At 38.4% G+C, this 23,315-nt stretch overlaps 2 protein-coding genes across 7 annotated transcripts; both read right to left on the bottom strand.

Annotated features, from left to right (window-relative positions):
• Positions 1–863: 863 nt before the first annotated feature.
• On the bottom strand, positions 864–22,747 carry LOC111324737 (acid-sensing ion channel 1A). Of its 3 annotated transcripts, XM_088736306.1 has the most exons (10): positions 22,547–22,747; positions 15,108–15,200; positions 13,462–14,065; positions 7,249–9,484; positions 4,914–5,944; positions 4,514–4,661; positions 3,915–3,971; positions 3,501–3,648; positions 2,622–2,713; positions 864–1,237 (listed from the first exon to the last, which is right to left on the bottom strand). In XM_088736306.1, the coding sequence occupies exons 5-10, from the start codon at positions 5,937–5,939 to the stop codon at positions 1,116–1,118; spliced, it is 1,593 nt and encodes a 530-aa protein (XP_088592432.1). In that variant the 5' UTR covers positions 5,940–5,944; positions 7,249–9,484; positions 13,462–14,065; positions 15,108–15,200; positions 22,547–22,747; the 3' UTR covers positions 864–1,115. The 3 variants fall into 3 exon arrangements, with proteins under 3 accessions (XP_088592432.1, XP_022784098.1, XP_022784099.1); XM_022928363.2 differs by lacking the exons at positions 13,462–14,065; positions 15,108–15,200; positions 22,547–22,747 and adding an exon at positions 10,962–11,147; XM_022928364.2 differs by lacking the exons at positions 2,622–2,713; positions 13,462–14,065; positions 15,108–15,200; positions 22,547–22,747 and adding an exon at positions 10,962–11,149.
• LOC111324795 (uncharacterized) lies at positions 16,949–22,472 on the bottom strand. 4 transcript variants are annotated; one of them, XM_022928434.2, is made up of 2 exons: positions 21,423–22,472; positions 16,949–18,855 (listed from the first exon to the last, which is right to left on the bottom strand). In XM_022928434.2, the coding sequence occupies exons 1-2, from the start codon at positions 21,460–21,462 to the stop codon at positions 17,984–17,986; spliced, it is 912 nt and encodes a 303-aa protein (XP_022784169.2). In that variant the 5' UTR covers positions 21,463–22,472; the 3' UTR covers positions 16,949–17,983. The 4 variants fall into 4 exon arrangements, with proteins under 4 accessions (XP_022784169.2, XP_088592436.1, XP_022784170.2 ...); XM_088736310.1 differs by lacking the exon at positions 21,423–22,472 and adding an exon at positions 21,119–21,379; XM_022928435.2 differs by lacking the exon at positions 21,423–22,472 and adding an exon at positions 20,192–21,088.
• Positions 22,748–23,315: the final 568 nt, after the last annotated feature.

A 23,315-nucleotide genomic window follows, 5' to 3' on the forward strand; every position in this document is an offset into this window, starting at 1 on the left:
AACCATGTGATTACTTGTTTATAATATAAGGGGCAAAATGTTTTCTTACTGATCTCGCGCGAAACGGGACGCCATTTTTACAAAACAAACAAAAATTTCTTTACCTTGGCAGCCGTTGCTAAGCGATTTTCAGTCAATCATTTTCAAGTCATTTTGCCCGGGGCAATTACAAAAATTAAGAAAAAATGCCCTCTGTCTTGACCAATCACAATTCAGTAATTTTGCCCCTTATATGATAAACAAGATAATAATAATAGTATACATCATAAAGACTCTGATTTTTTGTCAGATATGCCCGCCTCATTTTTAAAGCACAATTTTCCAAGAACTGGTCTGGCTTTATTCGTGCGAAACAAGTTAATCGAGTCGGTATACATCATAGAGACTCTGATTTTTTTTGTCAGATATCCCTGCTTCAAATTTTGCGCTGATCAGTGGATCACGTTCAGCAGGTGAAAATAATGGCACTGCTAATGCGCCGGATGAAACCTGATTTTTTCGGAGATATCACCCCAAGATATACGTCCGAGAAATAAAATAAAAGTTGACATTATGAGTTCGTTTGTGACAGAGATTAATGCAGCATCTTGCAAGTTCAAAGCGAATGGTATATAAATTTTCCCTGTCACCATAAAATGGATTTAAACTTGGATCCAATTTGATCTAAATTTGAATGATGGTCAAACAAAAGAGACTTTCTAAAAGGGTTCAAAAACCATGCTGCTAAATCTCTGTACCATGACGATATTGTTATCCGCTTGCATTAAAGATATACCTTGTGTCTGCATCACTTACGGTGAAGTTCTTCTTAGGAATTTCATTTTGTATGTGTACCCGTAGCTCAGACCTAAAAGTGCTGTACGCCTGTTCAAGGATAAAGTTTAATTGACAGGCAACCAGTAGAATACAATTTCCTTAACCCAGAAGAGTAGATCAGTTTCATTTTGTTATTGATTATATACCATGTCTTCGATTTATAATACAAATTTACCAAACTGAGGACATTCGCACTCTTTCATGGTCCGTCTATGTTCTTCATTTGTACTCCATGCGAGCGAAAAATTTAGTTTTTCGGCTTTGATCAAGAGTTTAGACAGTTTCATTTTGTTTCTTGGTTAAGTTGGGTATTCTCTGTGAAATGCTCGAACATAAAAGATGGCCACAAGAAGATCCGCGAATTCAAAAATAGTCATGAGACTTCCTCCAAGGAAAAGACCCATATTGCCTCCAATCTCACCTAAAAGGTAATAAATATAAGCTTCACAAATAGACCTGCAATACCGTAGATTAATAAAAATAAGAAAACTTAACAAAGGAAAAAGGGAAAGATAGGCGAATAGCCGGGAAAATGAACAGATGATAATGATAGGTAATGAAATTAGGTCTATTACGAACCATGATACATTAACTTAATGTATTCATCTTTTATTCAATTCTTCCGACCCATCTTCGCGCCTGATGTTAGGGGTGCAGTCAGTGTGAAGCGAGAACAACTTCTCAAATGCAGCCTTACTTAGTTTCTTTGCAAACTACCGCCTCCCAGTTACCTCAATGGACAGAGTGCTGGACTGTTGTGCGAGAGGTCGAGGGTTCGAGCCCCGGCCGGACCAACACTCAACACTCAAAGTCTTAAAATAATTGAGAAGAATATGCTACCTTTCTATAACATCAAGAAATGGTTGGATATTCAAGTCGAATAAATGGAGGTCCCGTCTCCTGCAGGAGGGGTAGGAGACGTTAATTTCCCACGCACGAGATTACTGTGTGATGGATGTCCTTCTCCGGGGTGGTATGGGTGGGTCGGGTTTAGGTGGATGAACCTTGTAGGGGACTACGTGTCCTATTGTTCTTCTATCTGTACAATGTACAAATCCCCAGGGCGGGATGGGTGGGTTGGGTTTAGGTGGATGAACCTAGTAGGGGACTACGTGTCCTATTGTTCTTCCACCTGTACAATGTGTAAATCCTCGGGGTGGGATGGGTGGGTTGGGTTTAGGTGGATGAACCTAGTAGGGGACTACGTGTCCTATTGCTCTTCCACCTGTACAATGTACAAATCCTCGGGGTGGAATGGGTGGGTTGGGTTTAGGTGGATGAACCTAGTAGGGGACTACGTGTCCTATTGTTCTTCGACCTGTACAATGTACAAATCTTTAGAAACAGAAACAGAAACAAATGAAATGTCATGAAAGTTCGCAAGCAAAAACAAAGCCCAAATACCTATGATGCACGATCTTCGCAGTAGAGAGCGCTATTTATGCAATAGCGAAAATCAGACCTGAAAAAAATCAGGCCTATACGGGATTCGAACCACTGACCTTTGCGATACAAATGCAGCGCTCTACCAATTGAGCTAACAAGCCAACTGGGAACAGGCCGTTAAGTTGATTCGTAATAAACCCGTGATGATAAATCAGATACAATGTATTTATGAAGTTCATATATTTTGAACTGAGGTATTAGATATTTATCTAATACCGCAATTCAAAATATATGAATTTCATATACACATTGTATCCAAAGCCAAAGTAGATTCTATCTAAGTTTCAAAAGCTTCCTTGGACACGCTTCTGCATTAATAAGGAAGAGAGTGAAAAGAGAAAACAAGTGAGGGCGCCTACCAAACAGAGCTTCAATTCCAAATGCAACTTTCTGCTCATGTAATTCATAGCTGAGTGATTTGTAACCAATCTGAAGAAAAACTGTGTTTTCCCTAAATAAATAAATAAATAAATAAATAAATAAAATTTTATCAAGTATGTAGATAAATTATAGGATCTTGTGTCTCTTGGGGGGTTGAGTGCGAAGACCACGGTAAGAACTTGCTAGTTTAAACTCATCACCCTATCTAGGACACAAGGCAACACCATTTCCCAACCAGTTGGCCCTGTTATTTCTAAAATCCTGTCCTCGTCCTTTAGGAGTCACCTCGCTGACTTTTTTCCAGACAGTACCTCAACTGGTGCTTTTTGTTCTAGCAGGTCCTCCCTTAATCAAGCGGTATAGCTCGAAAAACGCGCACGCAGTAACCTGAAAGTCATTTACCTCTTCCCGCGTTTGATACAAGCGATCGGTAAGTTCTTATTGGGTCGTCAGGAAATGATCTTGCTGTGAAGCTCTAAAGCTGAGCGTCTGGGTAATGAGGATAATGGTGACGATAAAAAATAATTAACAATTATTCCACGAGCTCGCGTTGGATATGAGATGATAGATAGCCAACGAGGCGCGTTGCGCCGAGTTGGCTATAATCATCTCATATCCAACAAGCGCGAGTGGAATAATTGTTTTATTAAAAACGCCCTCAAGAAATTATTATTTTGTAAGAAGAAACTGGATTTTTTAGCTCCCTTTTGATTTTAAGCTGACGCGTACGCTTACCATATTTGTAGATTATGGTATATTGGCTGATATACCATAATGGCTAAGCCAATAAAAATTCTTGAATTGCATTATCCAATGATCCAGTTTTTAATAATAACTGATATACACTGGTCAGTTACCTTAAGTACTTTAAAGTACTTTCGTCTCCATTGGGTTGGAGCAAATTTGCTGTTCCAGCATCCGGGAACTTAGAATAATACACCTCTGTAGTGTATCTCATCTCATTACAAGGGTTAGGACAGTCACATTTCGTAACATCAAGTTGGCCTGGCAAAGTGAAAAAGAACTGCGTCAACATTTCTGTCCGACTTGCCTCCAAGTAGCCCATCGAGCACTTGGTGGCGTTTCTTTGGAATCAAGATTCACTTCTACGAGTTCGACGCCAAGATCAAACGTCGATGATGAGATAAAAAATCGTTCCTTCCCCACAAAAATTCTCGTATTCTCCACGATAAAATAAAGAAGAACACCACACGACTTTCAACGTAAGGTCGAAAAATGAGGTTGCACACTTTATATATATAATTACTCACTTGTGAGGTACTGGATACAAGGCGCATCATATTTGGCGCATGGTCTGATGGCTGGTGCTTTGAAAAAAGATGAGAATTAGCCAAAAGTGTCCGCATTCTTTTCCAAAACCCTCCTGCTTTTCGGTCATGTCACGGAAATGCAAGACACGTCCAGGTCCCAATCTATTCACTCTTAAGTATCATGTCACAAGAAACATAATTTCATAGTTATGAAGATACCATCGTGATTCTGTCTATGAGCCGAGTATTCCACTTTGGGATTAATTCGTAGCATGTACGAAAAAAGTGGTGTTCTTAAAAATAGTTTACCATGAAATGGTTTAACATAAAATGTTCGTCTACGGAAAGGCCTCTGCTGCTGCTAATCAAACTGATTTGGTCTTAGCCCCGACATTTTACTTCCTAGACTTTTAATCATTGATCATGATCTGATTTGTGAAGGCTTGGGGAGGGGGAAGGTGGAAGGGGTAAGGGGGGGAGGGGAGGGAGTCGTTTCAAGGGAAAACTTGAAGACCAACAGCACAACATTTTCGATAAACAAACAAAAGAAAGCGAGGCTGGTCTAAAACTGAAGTTTAAATCTTAATGAGTTTGCTAACCTGAATATGTTGCGAAACGGCATTTGCAGTTTTCGATGATGGCCTCTTGGAGACATTCAAACTGGCATCCCGTTATCGTATAGTTACTTATCGTTTTCAGTTTCTTGTTTTTGCATTTCGTTTCGTATGGATCCTGAAGGTTTACGATCTGAAAAAAGAACTAGGAAAGTTAAAGAGGCAATCAAAGAATAGATTTACAATCTCTGACTTATTTCAGCTGTTTAAGGTTCAATCTCTCCGGGTGAATAGCAGTCTATTTTGCATCATCAAGTTGGGATTTAATAGAGCAATTTTCGATTGAGTTTTGAAAGTAATCTGAGATTGCATTGGTTTTGCTTTATTTCGCTTTGTGATTGGTTATCGTTGTCTTTCTTTCTGTCGCTAATTTCCTCGTACCCACCCTTTTCTGATGTAAAATAATTGTTGCCTGTGTTCCTGGTGAAACGTTGATGCCGTCAAAAGGATTAATAAATTCTCCTTGTTGATGAATCACGACGCTGAATCCCTCTGAAAGTCTTGCTAATGTGTAGTCATCAGTTTGTGAGTCTAACCAAATGTTCAAGCCGCCGGAAGGACCTCTAATTTGAGTTTTCTTAATGTTCCCCGGACCCGAGTTGAAAGTATGACATAAACCCCAGTCAGTCACGGTTGGTGTAAAATCCCCTGAACCACAAGGTTCATTAACTTCGCCGTTGAAGATACAAACTTCAGGCCGAAGCATCTCATTGACACTCTGTCCGTACTTTTTGTAAAACTTAACCGAATCGAAAAATTCCCCAGAATTTTGTTGAGCAGCAATGAGACTTTGAGCGAGCGATGCAGTGCAGTTTGGCACGAGATTTCCTCCATCATATATGAAGAAACTTAAGCAGCAACAGAGCATGGCTGCTCCACACGGTATCCCTTTACGCGCCGACTCAGTAGCTGCACATACGCTGTTGTTTAAACCATATTTGGTAAAATTGATGTCACCATCTAAAGCGTACATCTTTTTCTTGCTGACAGAATTGAGAGGACAAATTGAGACAGCCGGGAAATCCATTGCATTTACGTATTTCTGTGTAATGACGGTGTTAATTGGGTGGTTGAAGTATTTCTCCAATGACTTGTACGTAGTGAAAGAGAAATATGCAGAGAACATTAAAAGAACGAGCAACCAACCAACCCGGGCCCATAAAGGGCGTCTCCAGAAGATGTAGCGAATTCCATGCAGCGAAGTATTATTTACAAACTCAAACCATATTTCATAATTGGTGGGTAACTTTTTCTTGTCGGCTTCGTCGTCTGATTCCTTTGGCTCAAATGGTATCATTCTCTTGAGTTCAAGGCCACTTTGAGGTTCACGATTTAGAAGATACAAATCCCTTTCAGGCACAGTGCCTGGGAGTGTGACGTTTTCTTGAGCCACGGGTTCCCTTCGTGCCATAATGCCTACATAATAACATAAACAACAAAAACAGCAAAATTATCCTTGAAACCATGTTCTTTCAAAATTGAGGTCTTACAGCCGTTGTTAAGGTCGGCATGGTCAATTTTTTCTGTGTTAAGTCGGCTGAGAAATACATTGAGGAAAGAGCTCTCAGCCATTGACTTTTTATATCTTTTTGTTTATTATTCTATAAAAATTATTGTTCTCAGAAATATAATTATTCCGTGACAAACTGAAAAAGGGCGAAGAATCCTACATTTGGAAAGCCTGTTGTGGCAGACTGCGTAAGAGCTGGTGGCTAGAGTTATTTGAGTATGCCAGATTAAATGCATGTCCATCCGCCGAATCTAACAGCCGCGATAAACATTTCATAATTATCAAAATGCCTTTTGCAGACCTTTTCAATAGATGATTTCAAGAACTAGATGCTCGATATTCAGAGGTTATATACCCTGAAATGGTAATTAGGGCAAAAGGAAATTAACATTCAAAATCCAACTTATCTGTAAGCTTTTCCTTTTTTTGGAGGCGTCTTCAGCTTAGTCACGTCAGATTCTATTTGCACTCAATGAAGCACGTAGTCGAAGTTTAAATATGCGCATCGATTTCAAAAGAAATAAGTAAAAAATGCTGTTTATTTTCTAGCAGTCTGTTTGCTTATTGTGTTGTAATTATGATCTTTTAGAGTTTTAATTTGGAAATGTGAAATACAATTGTAGTGAAGTGTCTCTCAGGGCTTATATCCATCCATGCTTAACTGTTGTCGTTGATGATTTCTCTCAGTAGCTATGAGTGATGAATTCATGTCACGCAAAATATAATGATTGATTGTTTTTTTTTAATAATAAAAGCTGCGGCTGAAAAAATATAGTAGTCCTCTGGTATATCTCATTTTCAAAGATTTACGATGGAACAAGCTTTAATTTCCTTAATTACTGTCTATTCCCACAATAAATTGATCAAAATAGGGATCTGTAAAAAACGCGAAGTTGACATCTGGTCAAATTGTGATTAATCAAATGTAACCCTTTTTCAGGATGAGCAACCTTTGAAAAAACCGCTCACAACACCCTTAAGACATAAACTTTCCTAGAGTCTCTTTCCCGACGTAGTCGCACATTTCACGCGGTACTTGTCTTATCCAAGTAGAGACGAACGACAATTCGTGACTCATTCGAAATGGTTAGTTTTTTCTTTAAGGGAAACTGTGAGTCACAATAGCACGAATCGCACAACCGCGATATTAAGCACGTCAATCGCTCATGGTCGCCGTCAAGCGAGAAAAAAGCACGCAAGGATACCTCACCTGACCTGTCAGTGCTTTGCTTCAGCTGCTCTTTTTGGTAAATATGGGGCGAACTCTTAAAAATGTTATTTGAACTCCACAAAGGCTAAGGTGGGATGTTTCAGATACGAGTCGTGAGTGATGACGTTTCTGTTGGTATTGTGCGTTTTGGCGGTTGACGTAAGCAAATGTGCTGATAATCACTGATGCATAAATTTTCTTTGTTCTATGCGACATTTTTTTACAATTATTTCCGGTCTGAATATTATCACGACAGCCATTTCTAAGCATAGGTTTGTTATTCCAAGCTTTTCAAGGTTAAAAGGTTTTATATGTATAGCACGTTTCCTGTTTCCTTTCTCAAGTGAACTGCCCAAAAGGGACCACTATTAAGAGGTATTCTATCGTAAGTTAGGCCCTGTTCAAACGTCGAATTTCACATGTGCCGAACTTAACTCCTATTTTAGTCGACTAAAATAGTTAAATACGTGTACGGCATTTGATTCAAACGTCGAATATAACTCTGTCGCATTTAACTCTGTTCGCTGTCAATAGGTGCACTACTTATATGGGATAAACCTGACCTTATTTTGATATACACTTTTCATGATGTAAAACCCTCTTTAAAAAAAACTTATTTAGGCTTGTTGAGGCTTGTTAGCTCAATTGGTAAGAGCGCTGCACTAGTATCGCAGAGGTCAGTGGTTCGAATCCCGTACAGGCCTGATTTTTTTCGGGTCTGATTTTCGCTATTGCTTAAATAGCGCTATCTACTGCGAGGATCGTGCATCATACGTATCTAATACCGCAGTTCAAAATATATGAACTTCATATATTTTATTGTAACCAAAAAACTTGTTGTTGTTATGAATTAGAAAAAGTACACGAACATTCCCAACTTGTCATATTTAAATATTCTTAAAAAACGAAAAACAAATATTCTTAAAAACGAAAACAAAACGGTCCAAAGAGATGATTAAATTGCAACAGAACGCACACGTATACTTGTGGTTTGATCCAAATCGCACAATCAAAACAATCCAGAAAACTCGTTCAGTGTAAACCAGGCAGGAGAAATGTTTTTAAATGTATTAAAGTTCCCGAGCGCCAAAGTCCGATGGTGCTCAAAGTCTCATAATTAACACCCTCAGAAATTTCGCTCACTTTCTCTGCTGTAAAATTGAAATGCTTCTTGTCCGTGGCTTAATGCACAAATGTCACGACCTCCACCCCCTCGATCGGCACTTTAAGTAGGCAGGTGCATGATATAGATCCTTTCCTAGTTTTGTGAGTGCTTTTTAGTTCTCGCGTGCAGGCACCCTAGGTTTCTTCATTAACCAAGAAATGAAGGCGCTCCAAGCCTGACGTCTTTGATAGACTGCAATAAAAGGGTTTTACTTAATACAATTCGGTTGTTGGTCACTGAGAGGAAAATATTGTCATAACGATTCATATGCGTGCTTCCATTCTCTGCACTGAAGCTTTATCAACCTACATGTAGGTTAAGAATTCGAGATTTTATGTAATTACACTCCTGATTGGGACGTTTATCTGCAGAAGTCCACAGAATTGTGTCCGTATTGAAGCATGCTAACTCCTTGTATGTACTCAAAACTGATTTTTCGTTTAGCCTTTTGGTTGTCTTCTGATTCAAATAAACCGCCTTGTGGTGACGAGTTTTTTTCAGGAAGTTTATCGTATTTTGAAGAATACCCCGTGACTGAGGCAAGGTTACTGTCAAAGTCAGCGCAATTTCTTTTAGAACTGGCTGACATGCAGATAGACTTGTTTATTTGACTTATATACGCCGAGTCTGGCTTTCGACCCTGAGAATTATCCTCAATTTCTTGATCAGGTGGAAACGACTCGCCATGAAAAATTCCATCTGCTACATCAATTCTACTTTCTCTGCTAAATGTTTCGTTGGGTGCCTTGCTGTTATGAAAGAGCTCTTGATCCAAGACAATCTCTGGCTGGCCTTCAAGAAAAAATGATGTATTGACCTGTCTAATTCTTTTCAACCATTCCACAGAACATTTGTCTTTTTCCCAGTGCAACTTATGAACTCTTGGCATACGCGGTTTCGTCGCGAGGGAAATAAACCCTGTTGAGCCAGCTCCTACTCGGCAATGATCATTTTGAACCACCTTTACGATAGGAGATAGCCTTTCCATAGAGACAAGTTTTTGATGCCTTATCTCTTCCGGTACTTTCTCCTTGTCTACGTGGATGTTATTGATTTTTCCCAACCAACAGTCTGCAAAACAAAGGAAAAACACGTATGCGTGGTTGGTTACAACGACCATTCTAATAAGGAAATAAAATGTTATTGTATGTCGTGTGTGTTTATAATTATAACGCGCCATTTGATTGGACAAACCATTGGTGTTTGTCAGGGTTTATATAGAGCTTAGCTTCTCTATGACGTGTTAATAGTTGCAAATTTTTTTGTCGAAACAAGATAAATTCTCAAGCATTTTTCCTTTTGAAAAAGTCGAGGGAAAAGCTTAAAAATGTGTTTTTTTATCAAGGTTTTAACTGGATTATGGAATGTGGAAGAGATATCTGATTAATGTGTTCAATTGAAAAAATGTACGAATAATCGCTCAAACATACTGAGTGTCATTTTTAGCTAACTAGCTAGCTAAAAATTCGAAAATAATTATAACCAAGCGGCTTTTGTTACCGTTCCTGGCAAATTAAATCTACATTGGGCCTTCTTATTGCGGACCAGAATTTGTTAGTTTCTCAAAATAAATGCAGATTCCGAGATTTTCTGAGAAAATATTCATACTGTCACTGACCATATCTATCTATGACAACTCTGTTGCGGTGTCAATTGCATTTGGAGTAAAAAAGTTGATCGATATCGTAGTGACATCGTCAGTGAAAGCGTAGTCCCGAAAAGTATTGTTGCCCTCGACATAGTGACTAAACAAGACGTGAGAGGTCGTAAAACTCTGTACTACGAATAGGATGTTTCAGAAAATCTTCTCTCTGCCTTAGCACAGGACCTGAATGTCCACTAAGTCGACTGTTGGCAAGTTTGGGTACCAGCCGCGCAAAGAAAATTGTTCGACAACCTGAGCGGAAGTCATGATCATAGTTAGAGTCACGGAGTTGTTTGATGGTTGAACCTCGTGAAGCACTCGACCAACTAAAAACGATTCGCTTGACTCTAATAAACAAATTGGCATGATTTTAAAACAGATGACCCCATCTTGCGATCATTTTAGAAGACATCAAATACACAGACAGAATTTATTCAAGTTGTTTGTTCATTCAAATGACGCTCTATACTGAGCATAAGTTTCAAGTTGGTTAAGGTTTCCGAACTAATAGCAACAGAACTGTTATTTTTTTTCCAAAACTTTAGCGAAAGAGTTGAAATGATGGTAGAAACGCTGTCTCCAGGGGCCCGTTTCTCGAAAGTGGCGGTAACTTAGCGGGCCCTAAGTCGTATTTCTAAGTCAAAAGTTAAAGGATAAAAAAGCAAGTTCTGGCACTCAAAACATTCCATTTTGTTTCTTTAGCTGATAGTTCTATTCTATTATTTTCAAAACTTTTGAAATCCCCATCTTGAATGAAAACCGAACCGCTTTACGGGCCCTTTAAGTTACCAGGATTTTCGAGAAACGGGCCCCACGTTATCAGTTAAAAACAAACAACCAAAATGATAATCATGGCCTTTGGAGATCAGTCTATTAAAACACGATAAAAGTCGGTCCACTTACCACTCTGATGAAAACCAATTGAACCCAAACTACCGTTTTTTTGTTGTTGTTGTTAAAACTCAGCGCGTTATTACTCAGTTTGAGTCACCGGATTTGTTAGCAGTGTTGAGCAATGTTCAAAACAAGGTTTGTTGAATGACTTCGCAGTGGACTCCTTTTGAGGCTTCAGTGATTTTTTTTTTAAATTCTGAATTCTTTTAATGTGCTTACGATATTACAACAAAAGAAATAAATAAATTAGAATTAATAGCGATCGTTAAGTTCTGCCTGTCTTCGATTAACCCCCAGAGGCTTTCAATCCCATGTCATGCAATCCGCCGTGATTTTCAACTCTAAGATAAATTTCACTGTCTTTACAAGAATTGAGTGATCAGTTCGGCTGTTAAATACAGTAATCTTGGGCCAGCGGGAATCCCAGATAAATTATTATGACTTTTTAAATGTTAGTCGTATGTGTTAAAGAATTGCAGCTGGGGTGATATTAAAATACCCTGAATAAAGATGTTCCGCTTACTGACTATTAAACAATGGATATTGCTGTCATTTGAAATTCATCACTGTTGTGGCAATGTCTCTTTTTGTCTCTTTACCCACATTGTTCGCCTTTATCGCCGCTTAAACACGAAGGCGCGCTATAAAAGGGCATTAGGCTCCATCCTTAAAAACGAATAAAAGCTAAAAAGAAGGAAGGAAAAGAAATAAAACATAATAAAATACTTGAAAGATGTAGTGTAATGCGGTATAATGCCAACTGAAGTGTTGATGGAAGTTCCAAATGTTAGATTGTTTGTTTCTTGAAGTAGACTTTAAGAGCTCTGATATCAGTATAAATTTGACCGCGACGTTAGGAAGTCAACAGACTTAGAGATTGTTTTTGTAAGTACATGAATGTTATTTCAGTGTTAGCTTTAAGTGTCCTTGACATTGAACACAAAAGTTTGACAAAAAGCTTGACTAAATTAGAGATGATTTAGAACGCGATAAAACTAAACGGCCAAACTCTGAATAATCGGCCCGTAAAGCTTCATCTATGTCATGTGCCCGTTCACTGACACGAACAATACGAAAACAAACATTGTGGTTAACAATAGATGGGAAGGCCAATACTTGAACTCAATTGGCTGGAGAGTTACGTATTTTGCCTGTCTTAAGGATGGCAATACAAGTAATTCGTTAGCTCGTATATAGCAGAGTCATCATGAAACGTCATGTAAGTAATTAAGAAGCATGGAATTCAATATTGATGCAAACTTGTGTCGGTCAACAAAAAGGAGAAAAGGGGCTTATTTTGCCTCCTGTAGAAATATCGATTCCAGTTCAGAGTTGTAGCACCCAACAATTAAACAGGGATTGGAGTCGAGTCTTGATTTTGTTTTTTATACGCACCAAAGATCTGCTCATGTAAACTAGATATTTCTCTTTCTTATATGCGCCCATCTCAGTTTGAATTACAAAAGAAAAAAGGAAAAAAAACAAACGAAAAATGTACCGCCTTCTAAGTTTATATCGATGAGTAACGCATATCATGGATACTCATAATTCTCAGTGATTTCAAAAAGGGATTTCCGCAATTTTCAACCATAAATCTTTCGGTGGAACCATAATTCAGCATCAGTGCTTATAATGCTATTAAGTGCCGGGCGATCATGCTAATAAAATCAGTACAATATGAAAGCGTCATTCTACTAAAATTTACAACACATTCCTTGAAAAAAAAATAAGCACACAACGAAGCTAAATTAAATTGCCGACTAGTTGAAGGAGTTTCCAATCAGAAGTTTGGACTCAAAAGATTAAATTTCCTGATCAAATAACACTGCTGTTATGAGAACGGAAAAAAAGAAACTGGAGTTCATACGGACAGAAATATCTCTTGAAGCAATTACACAAAACGTTTCGTCATCGAAGACTATTGAACGAAGACTGAAATACTTCTGTAGGCGATTGACAAAGTCTTATATGAAGGTTTTCCTTTCTTGACTTGAACAGCTCGAGAGTTTTGATGCGCTTCCAATTTATTTGTTCGGTGAAAGATTTTGGTGGTTATTTCATCACCGGTTTCAGAACAAACGTAAGACTGAATTAGGGATGTGACTAGGAGGGGGAGAGAGGGGGTCCAATGATAGATGTGACATAAAATTGGATCAACTTGCCAGGTCCACAGATGTTGAAGGTCAGTGGTTTGTACGTTCAAGTACAGTCAAAACATCTGCAAAACGCCATCGAATGGCTACACTTCCAGGAATTTAACAAGCTAAGTGAAAGACTAAGTCTTCATTTACTTGTTCACACGCTCTCAATGTGTACAATTAATTCAATTGAGGCAATCAAGCATTAGAGCTAGAAGCTTCTGTCTTTTACAAGACCGCGAATGCTACTGGTTACCAGACAGATTTCTGAGTCACCATTTCGTACAAAGTCAATCAAAAATTTAACACGATGAACACCTGTTATAGTATATGAACTTGAACCCTCTCTCAAGTATAAAACAAATATTTACCGCTGTGTATCACTTTCCGTGCAGTTTTGGGTAATCCTTGGTTATGTAATTCCATTTATCAAACCAATATACGTGGAATCTGGTCTCTGCCTTCGCCTGTAACTGTCTTTGATATTCAACGAGTTCACCGATGAAGGCCGATTTAAGCTTGAAATTTTTGCTCTCTCTTTCAACTCTGCTAAAGAAGATTGCCCTTCGAGATCATCGAGGCTTTGACTTCTACGATCACGTTTGATATTGCACTGTCTGCCTGTATATTTCGTTGAAGAGATTTGCATGTCTTTAGTGCTAATATTTATTTGATTTATGCCGGGTTTAATAGCAAACACAGATGTTTTAACGAGGCTCATTCGCTTCAGCCATTCTTGAGAAATATTTCCCTCTGTCCAGGCCACCCTTTGAACTTCAAGTGGAACTGCTGGTTTAACGGCCGTTTCCTGGCTACCATTTGAATCACTTTCTTCTGCGATCCTTGGAAGCCCCGGATTAAAACACTTTGCCATTCTTGGCAGCTTTCATTCCCCAGTGTTCGTTTAGACTCCAAGCGAAGTTCACAAGTTATTCATCCAGCATCAGCGATCAGAAGTCTTTATCCAGCAGGTCTCTATTTGAACCAAAAAAAGTCCTTTATTCGTTTGAAAATAAAAGATTTTGGCGACTAAAGTCCAATTTTCCTTTCAGACAAGTAGTCAATAATTAATGAACCTTACCATTGCTACATTTAACTTCATTTCGTACAAAAATTCGGTTTAAATAAACCTCGAAACGGAAAAAATACAATGGAGAATCTTATCCTTAATCATGTAGAATACCTATATAAAGATCGTACAAAATATCCAAAGGTTTACCGTAAAACCCATGCAAACAAATCGGATGTAAAATTAACTTAAATTATTATCAACGATTAACCATTATGCAATTGATTACCACTTGTTTCATGGCTACCAGGTTAGAGACAGGTATGAATTGTAAACACTGATTTATTTTGCTTTGTATTGTTAGATGGGACATCGGTACACTATTAATATTTATTTTCACACCGGTAAAGTGCTCCATCAGCCACTAATTCATTATTAAATAATGTGAATATCTTACAGTCACGGTGTCAAGATCTGTCTGATCAGTTTGAATCGAGTAGCTCAGTGTTTATATGTAAGAATCGGATGGCCTAAAATAAGAGACAAATAAGGCAGTAAACAAACCTCTATGTTAAGGAAGAGAAAGGTAATATAAAGACGAAAATCTTCAGCCCTGAAGCGTTCACTGGCTTTCTATTGCCGTAGTTGTGTAGCTGTCATTCAGCTTCGCAGAGGTTTTATGCCTGGATCAACAACTTATTAAGAGAGAGTTTTTATGGTTGCCAAAAGCAAGTTATATAATCTTGCTATCACAATGAATTTAAGTAGCCTCGTCAGTATTGCCAGCGTTTCAATTGACTAACGTAATAGAAAGTCCTAAACAATACAATCCAATAACACTGTAATGACATTATCCTTTCAGAAGCTGGCTCTTTTTATTCCACGTTCTACCTCCCGCTGAGATTTAGAACTGGCAGGTGGGCAAAGCTAGTTTAATCCAACATAAGTGGCTGAATAGAATATCAAATGGAGTACATTGTTAAGAGTTTTAGCGATAGAGCAACTTACCACCAAAATTACTGCTTTTCCATTCCACTCATTTCTCAAAAGTACAACCGAAGTTCTGCTGAAAGGTTTAGTGGAATCTTTCCATCGGTGTTGCTACACAACAAATGCAACATAATTAACACCGATATCAATAGCAAACCATCTTTAACGGGCGCGAGGAACAAAAAGGAGTTAGTGTATTATCGTACGGCAAACGCTGCACATATTGTCTGCATTCAATAGATAGGTAGACAGAGAGGAGGCAACGAAGAAAACCTGCAGGTACTTGGGATTATATGATGAATTTAAACTGCTATTTTCTATAAAAACTTTGGATTCCCAATTCATCCTTAAGAGTTTGTTTAGCACTTACGTTGAGGAGTGTATTACATTTTCTTCAGTAAAGCTGCATTTCTTACTTGATATTCATAAACTTGTTCTCTCAATAAGACACGAGAGTAACTTGGAATGAATTAAAACGATTCTCTCATACAATACCATGAGCTTGACCGATCAACAAAACAAGAAATAGAAGACCAACAGTTTGAACTTGACAACGAACGAGTCGATATCTCATTTTTTATACAAGAGATTTGGTTGACTGAATTTAAACATGGTGTAATTCATTACCTCAGTTCTGTCCTCCAATTGATTTTCATAAAGTGGTTGTCGCAAGTCGTTGTTTGCATTCGAATGGTAAATGTTGTGTACGATTCATTGTCATGACAAGCAAGCAATCGTATGCGACAGCCGGCGAAAACAGACTTTCACAGAGTCATTTTCAGTGTTTGGAACCTTATAACTTATTGCTGAGGTAGAAAAACACCCAGGATAAAATAAAAACTCTACCAAGAAGAAACAATAACCGCATTAGATACACAAAGTATAATGTGCAAAGAGTGGGAGGGGAGAAGGTGAGGGGTGGGGGTGGGGGCGAGGGAGGGTGAGGGGGTGGGGGGTGGGTAATGGGGTGTGGACGAGGGGTCGTAAGTTAGTAAGGAATAAAGAAAGGCACTTTGGCTCCCGTGCTTCATTAATTCTCTCCTGTGAGGTACTGTCACAGTTCCCCTTTGAAATAGTGAATTCACTCTGCTTCTGGTTTCTGTAAGAATTCTTTTTTTACGGGAGACTGTTAAAATCAACAAAGAAAAGACAAAAGCGATGAGGATCAATGCAAAGAACCAAGAAAAGGTCATAATCAATGGACAGAATATTGAAAATGTCGATGAGTTCGCGTACTTGGGGGCCAAAGTTTGTACAGAGGGTGGTGGTATAAAAGGACTTGAAAAACAGGTTATCAAAAGCCAGAGGTGCCTTTAACAAACTAAAGAAGGTCTGGATCTCTAATAACATCCTGAAGAAAACAAAACCGAGGCTGTATAAAACTCTAGTAGTGCCAGTGTTACTCTATGGATCTGAGACATGGAAGATGAACAAAGGAGATGATAAAGCAGTGAATGTATTCCATAATAGGTGCCTACGAAGGATCCTCCGAATCCGATGGCAAGACCATGTCAGCACCAAAGAGCTACTGGAAAAGGCAGGCATGAAGCCACTGATTGCGGAAGTGATGTCTCGTAGATGGAAAATGATTGGCCATATTCTTAGGAAAGATCGTAATCATGGTGATTGCAATGTTGCTATGAGCTGGGCGCCAGAAGGTAAAAGGAGAAGGGGAAGACGAAAAACCACTTGGAGACGTACAGCAGAGAAAGAAAGGCAAGAGGCGGGTTGGAGGTCGTGGGAGGAGGCGCGGACAGCAGCAATCAATCGAGAGGAGTGGAAAAGCTCTGTGAAGGCCCTATGTGCCACGAGGCATGAAAAGGATTCATGATGATGAAAGAAAGGCACCGACAGAATCATAAATAATAAATTATGTTTATTCTCAAGTTAGGCTTGACAGACTTACATGATATATTAAACTATTGTTAATATATTTTCATTTAATCTAATTTACAAGGAATAATCAACTTCTTTATTGTCATTGAGCTTCCAATCAAATTTACCTGCGATATACATTAAACGTTTACAACTTTAAGAGACACACACAACATACCATTATTTCAAAATTTGTTTGCCCGCTGTTTTTCTGTCAAATTAAACATATTCCCATGCTGTTTTCAAAGAAATAATTTAAATAAAATAATTTTCTCTCAATACAGGTAGAAAACAAAATCCTCTGTAAAACATGTTTTTTTTTCTCTTAATTGATTAGATTCTCCGATTAACTCCCAAAAAAAATTGGAGAAAATTAAATGTTGCTTGTCAAAAATAATTTACAAAAACTGTTAAAGAATAGATCAAACGAACAAATAATCTGAGTTAATTTTAAGAAAACCGTTTTTACAACTATAGAACGTAATTCAAAACCCAAGATCACGATAGAGAATTTTGTGAGTGATTTAAAGAGAGTGGTTCGATTGAAGTCATCCAGTTTAACTTTGTCTGTACTGTTTGGAGCTGTCACTGAAAAGCGCACTTCCAATATTCGATCATTCACTTGCCAAACTATAATCAATCGTAACGTGTCACTTCCGCGATTAGGGTTAAATCACGTGCAGATGTTAGACAACTTCTCACTGGCTGGTATTGTTGTCTGTTTTAATTGGCTGTTGAAATTTCTAAGGATTTGGGTTGACTCAACTCAGTCGAAAACCACTGCAGTCAATGATGCCTTTTTTTCACAGATTTTCTATTTTCTCTCAGATCATCGCTAAGAGCTTGAGGAAAAGTTCAACGAACACATTACTGTCCCCTCCACCCCCTCCCCCGTATTTTTTTGTTCTCATGCTTCGCTTTCCCCTCGTGCACTTACTCATTTAAACATTTAAAAAAAGAAAGACGGCTGTGAGCTATGGATGTCTGCATGACCATGTATCAGTTATGAACTTGTATCTTTATCTACCAATCTGTTTTATGTACTCGCAACTGTTCGACAGCTGACCTTGAGTGTTAGGGGACGAGCAGAAAAGCTTCCGTGGAGTAAACATGTTCATTTGAATGCATTTCAGATTTTTACAGCTTTTCGCCTTCTTTAGTTCATAGTTCGTTCGCTTTTTATCTGTGTTGTCAATGCCTCCACCAAATTGCGTATGCGTCAGCTTTTGCGTTTCTTGGGTGACTCCGCTGATCAAAGAAATGTACGTTGAATCAGGCTTACGTACGTCAGAAAATTGAGGCAGGCTTTCCTTCCGCGCAACTTTTACAAGGCGTTCAACTGGTGCAACTCCCCGTATTGCCGTCGACGAGTCTTGACGACAAGATACAAATCCTGCTCTTTTTCTATCACCGATGGAGTTTGGTGTAGGCGATTTTCCGGAACGATGAGAGCCTTTTGGTGTGCAAGTCTCCAAGGAATTCATGGTGGAGGTCAATCTGTTGATTTTGTTGAGCCACTCATCTGATAACTTGTTGTCTGTCCAGTTAAATTTCTGTACCTCAGGAACCCTTGTGTTTGTAATCACTGGTTTTTCCAACTCTATGGTTTCATCTTCCTCTATCAGGCGTGGCAGCGGATTTAGACGCTTAACCATTGGGTATGAGTGCGAACGCTGTCGAAAATATCTGTTCTTGGGCCAGGCCACGTTACTGATTTGCTCTACGTACGACCTAGACAAGCTTGGGAAACAAGTGGAGTTAGGTGTGGCCTTCACAACGTATTCCTGTCGGCGAAATGTTAACACTTTCTTTGCCAGTGTATCGTGTTTAGAGCGATGCTTTTCGTTTAGAACGTTATCTTTATCGATCTCACAGAAGAATATTTCCATATCTGTGGGTTAAAACAAAATTCAACGAGTCACGTTTGAGCAATACGCAAAATTTTCTAGTTGTCTGATTCACTTCGGAGAGGTCATGTGGCCTCGGGTGAGAAAATGAGAAGAAAGGTATAATGTAAAACGTAAAGGGAATAATATGGATAAAGAATAACGCGCTTGTGAGCGGCAAGAAGCTGTGTTTACGATGTTGCCCTCAGGATTTGATGAGGTCAAAAAACTTGAAATTTTTATCTCGCTAATTGAATTGCTTATATTGAATTCAAAGCTCGTGCACGGTAGCATGTTAAGTTTCCCTAGAACACTCCTCGCCCAATTAAACGTACCGGCATCACAAATAATTGAACTAAAATATCGGGACCTTCCTGAAAATGTTTTGATTGTACAAATTTTGATTTACAGCTCCTATTTCTAGCTGTTTTGATGACACAACGTCAATAATTGACACCAATTGTACTCCTAAACAAAACTATAGGCTTTGTGTCTTTACGGCTTTTGAAGTTCACTGCGTGAAAAGTCTGAAAAACGTATGACAATGCAAGAAAAAGATGACCGCAGATGCTTGACCTTCGTTTATTGAGAAACACGAAAGTCTAAATATCCTAAGAAACAATTTCCGTTCCTCTCTACTCTTCGGCGCTTGTTTTGAGAATTTGCCAATAGATCAAGACAAATGTTTAGATAACTTTACGGTAGCAAGAGTCACTCTGAATTTATTGCATAACCGCATGATGTCGTCGCATGATTTCTACAGCGCTTTTGATTTGACCAGTAAATCAGCAAGTACATACAGTGCTGCACACGAAAGTTTAGTTTAGTTTGACTCTATTCCAGAAGCGTTTCGCGTTAAAGAAATACTAAAGCCCACCTCTGTGCTCTTTGTATGTGTATACCTGAGTGGTAACGTAATTGCGGTGTCGGTAAATTCAATTTGTCCCTTGTCACCACGCCCGTGATATTAAGTGGTCCGAGCGAAACAGGTTGCGAGAACAAATCAGTTTTGGTTCAAAGAAATGCATGGCATCAGGCCAAATTTGATAGTTTTAAACAAGCGCTCCTTTGGTTTGTCTCGAGATTAATACTTAATCGTAGCCTTCCTTCATCCTCTAAGCAAAGGTCAGCAATTCGATAGACCTCTTTCGATGCTCTCACCTCAAGGGAGGAACAAATCTGCTTATTTTTCATTGATCCCTCAATTGCGTGAGTGGACACAACTCAAAGCGATACCGCAGCCAAAGTAAACATTGAATGTCGTGACAACGAAAATACACTTAAAAAACAAATCTCCTAACGACAAATGTACTTTTGAGCTTATCTGATCCGTATACTTACCTCATCACATTCGTAACTAAAATCACTGTGTTCCATCTAACGAGTTTTTCAAGTTATCTTAATAAGAGATGACATAGATATAACATAATGGTTAGATTCTGACTATTTTCTTCAAGGTCTATTGGAGTGTTATCGTTTCGCCAATCAATCAATCAATCAGTCAATTCATTCATGGATTACCGGATAAGGTGACAGATCACGCAAAGAAATTGCAGTAATTGTCGAGGTAGCTTCCTCAAACAGACTGCTGTTTGAAACTATTTTATTGATTGAGGCAACGAATTGAATTACGCGCACGAATACTATGTATTATGTTTTCCCGTGCAGCTCAGCATCAGTAGGAAGTTATGCCACAGGAGTGCTAACAATGCTAGGCTAAAGTATAAACAAACGAGCGAATGGAACTGGAAATTATAACTTGTTTAGTCAGAGTTGACGGGGAAGATAAATATAGACAAAACTGTATCGGGACTGTCATAAGTATGACATTTGCAGAATAATAGCGGAGTGTATTTGCATTTCATAACAACTGCAAATTTTGCATATTGTGTTGATGTTTTTCCTACATGTTTTGAGCCTAAAAAGTGCGGAAGTCGATCGAGGTTTATATCATTAATGGGGATTAAAAGGAACACGTTTGAATGTTGTTTTCAAGGTTGCAATAAACCATCTTGAAACGAACGATAGGTAGCGTTAACTCTGTAACTCTGTCACCTTTTTTTACAACCTGCACAAATGTTTCAGTACGTCGGCAGTTAGAAAACATCAACGCTTAATGAAAATTGTAACTCTTGTTCCAATTGGCTTTTTCTGAAACGCTGCAAATTGACAAAATACTGAATTTTTTTATCAGTTATGTTCTGTGAAATATTTTCCTAAGGTCACTGATAGAATTGTCCAAAACGTGATATAAATGAAAGCTTTAACCTTCAAAACGTGAGTTGCGCCAGTTCATGTTTACAATTCCCCTCGTGATCTGTTCGCACCTTCGCATAAATCTACGCACTGTGACGGCAAATGAAGGACGTATTTTCTCGTTTACTTGGCTAAAATTCGTTTCCCATCAAGAACAAAGTATGATAAAGAATATTGTGAAACAAAAGCATATTTTTCTCATTCTTAGCCGGCTACCGGCAACATGAATATTTTGTGTACAAAAAGAAATATATTGTTCAAACCATCCTGGTCTAAAGAGTAATTAAGTCTGTAAAAGGGAAACAATGTTTTTTACCTGAAAGGATTCTTTTCACGCGCACATCAACTGCTTTCATCCATTGATGTCGTGACTTCGTCGCTGACTGCAGCTCAACTGAGGGAAAACTGCGGGGGTGATGTATCTTTGGTAGACTTTGTATGTCACGACACCCACAGCACACGTGCTGTGGCCCTTAATGGCTAGTTCCGGTCAGATTTCTCTGCCGAAAAGTAGAGACTTCTCCGCAACGCCTGCTCCACGCAAAAATCCAAAAATTTTGAATTTACCTCACTTCAACAGCGGCGTGTCTAATTTTTACTTTTGTTTGTCGCGACAACCGCTCGCTTTATATTTAATCTACATACTTGGCACCGGAAATTCTTCCTTGAGTGGGCTATACATTTAAATGAGCAGATATTTTGGTTTTGTTTGTTTTCAAGGCTTCCCGTCTTTCATTCAGGCACGTTTGAAGTATCCCGGTCCGTGAAATGGACTAATTTTCCATTATTGTTCAGTAATGTGTTCCTTTTCAAAAGGAGGTGGCAAAATACGTTATGAAAAGATGAAAACGTCCTTATGATGCGGTAAATGCACATATTTTTTCTTGGCGTATGTCATCGTACAAAAATATCGTATGGTAATGTTCGCCCACGGCTGGATGAACTCTGCGATAAACTGAAATTTTATTTAGAATTCTTGTTAATTTTGAAAACCCTGCAAGACAGCGGGGTACGACATAAGATCACGTAGTTGCAAATAAGAAGAAACCTGCAGGTGGACTTAAAAGATACAAACCCCCAAAAAAAATTTTAAAAAATTATATTTAATGCAAGTCTTTAAGAAAAATCAGTCCGGCTTATGGCCATAAAACTGAAAATTGCGTAAAATGAGAAATCGGATTTTCTAGAATATATCGCACGGCTATGTAGCATACGGCGCTGAAAAATTCTATCCATCGAAGGTAAAAAATCGAACATGATAAAATGCAAATAGACGATCTTTTATTTTTAGCCAGTCCATGCAACCGTTTTGAAGCTTATTTCAATTCTACTTTTTCGGAACTTCTTTAGCAAACACATTAAATACTTAGTCCTTACAAAATCCCACAGGGATATTGGTGGAATAAATAAAAGTAATGATTTGTATTTTAATACACTAACCTCAAGCTATCAAACCACTAGAGGACAAAAAATCTAGCCACAATTACTCCACGAGACAACATTTCGTTTTGGGAACTTTCCCCAAACGATGAAGTGATATATAAACCAGGGCAACGTTCTTTCAGGTCAAAGTCTGTCGACAAGAAATTACTTAGTTCTTCTGATCACGATTATCTGTCCAAAATACATGTTTTATTCTGTCTAAAAATAAAACAAAATTATGAGGGTGTTGACACGACTTCAAAAGCTAACGAAAGCAGAACGAAAGCTTCACAAATTTATTTTTTGTCAGAGATTCAACACAACTTTAAGACGCAGTAATTTTGGGTTCAGAAATAAAATCAGCGGGTCGAATTTCACGCGCACGTAGACTTTAAAGGAGAAGAGCTCTATGGGTTAATACTTTGGTAATTCTAGACTTTTCGCCTTTTTATCTTTTAATGTTCTAAGAGGATAAAGATTTTTAATATGCTGAATCATGTCTAGTCTCAAGAGGACAAAAAACCTCTTCTGTGTATTTTTTTTTTTCCTTTGGTCCGTTTGTCTGAGGTGGATTTTAATGCAATACTGAAAAGGACCATATGCATATAGGTAACGAGTATTGGTTTAGTCACACATGTAATTTATAATTTAATGCACTAAAGGAAGCAAAATGCCATTATTTCAAGAGGAATCTCTCCATTTCTTATCGCTGCCGTTGCGATCTCATTCTGTTTAAATGGAGTGTTTTCGCACCTTTTGTGGTTTGGTTGTTTTTTGTTTACGAAGA

The sequence above is a fragment of the Stylophora pistillata genome, chromosome 10, assembly GCF_964205215.1.
Source record: "Stylophora pistillata chromosome 10, jaStyPist1.2, whole genome shotgun sequence".
Taxonomy (NCBI): Eukaryota; Metazoa; Cnidaria; class Anthozoa; order Scleractinia; family Pocilloporidae; genus Stylophora; species Stylophora pistillata.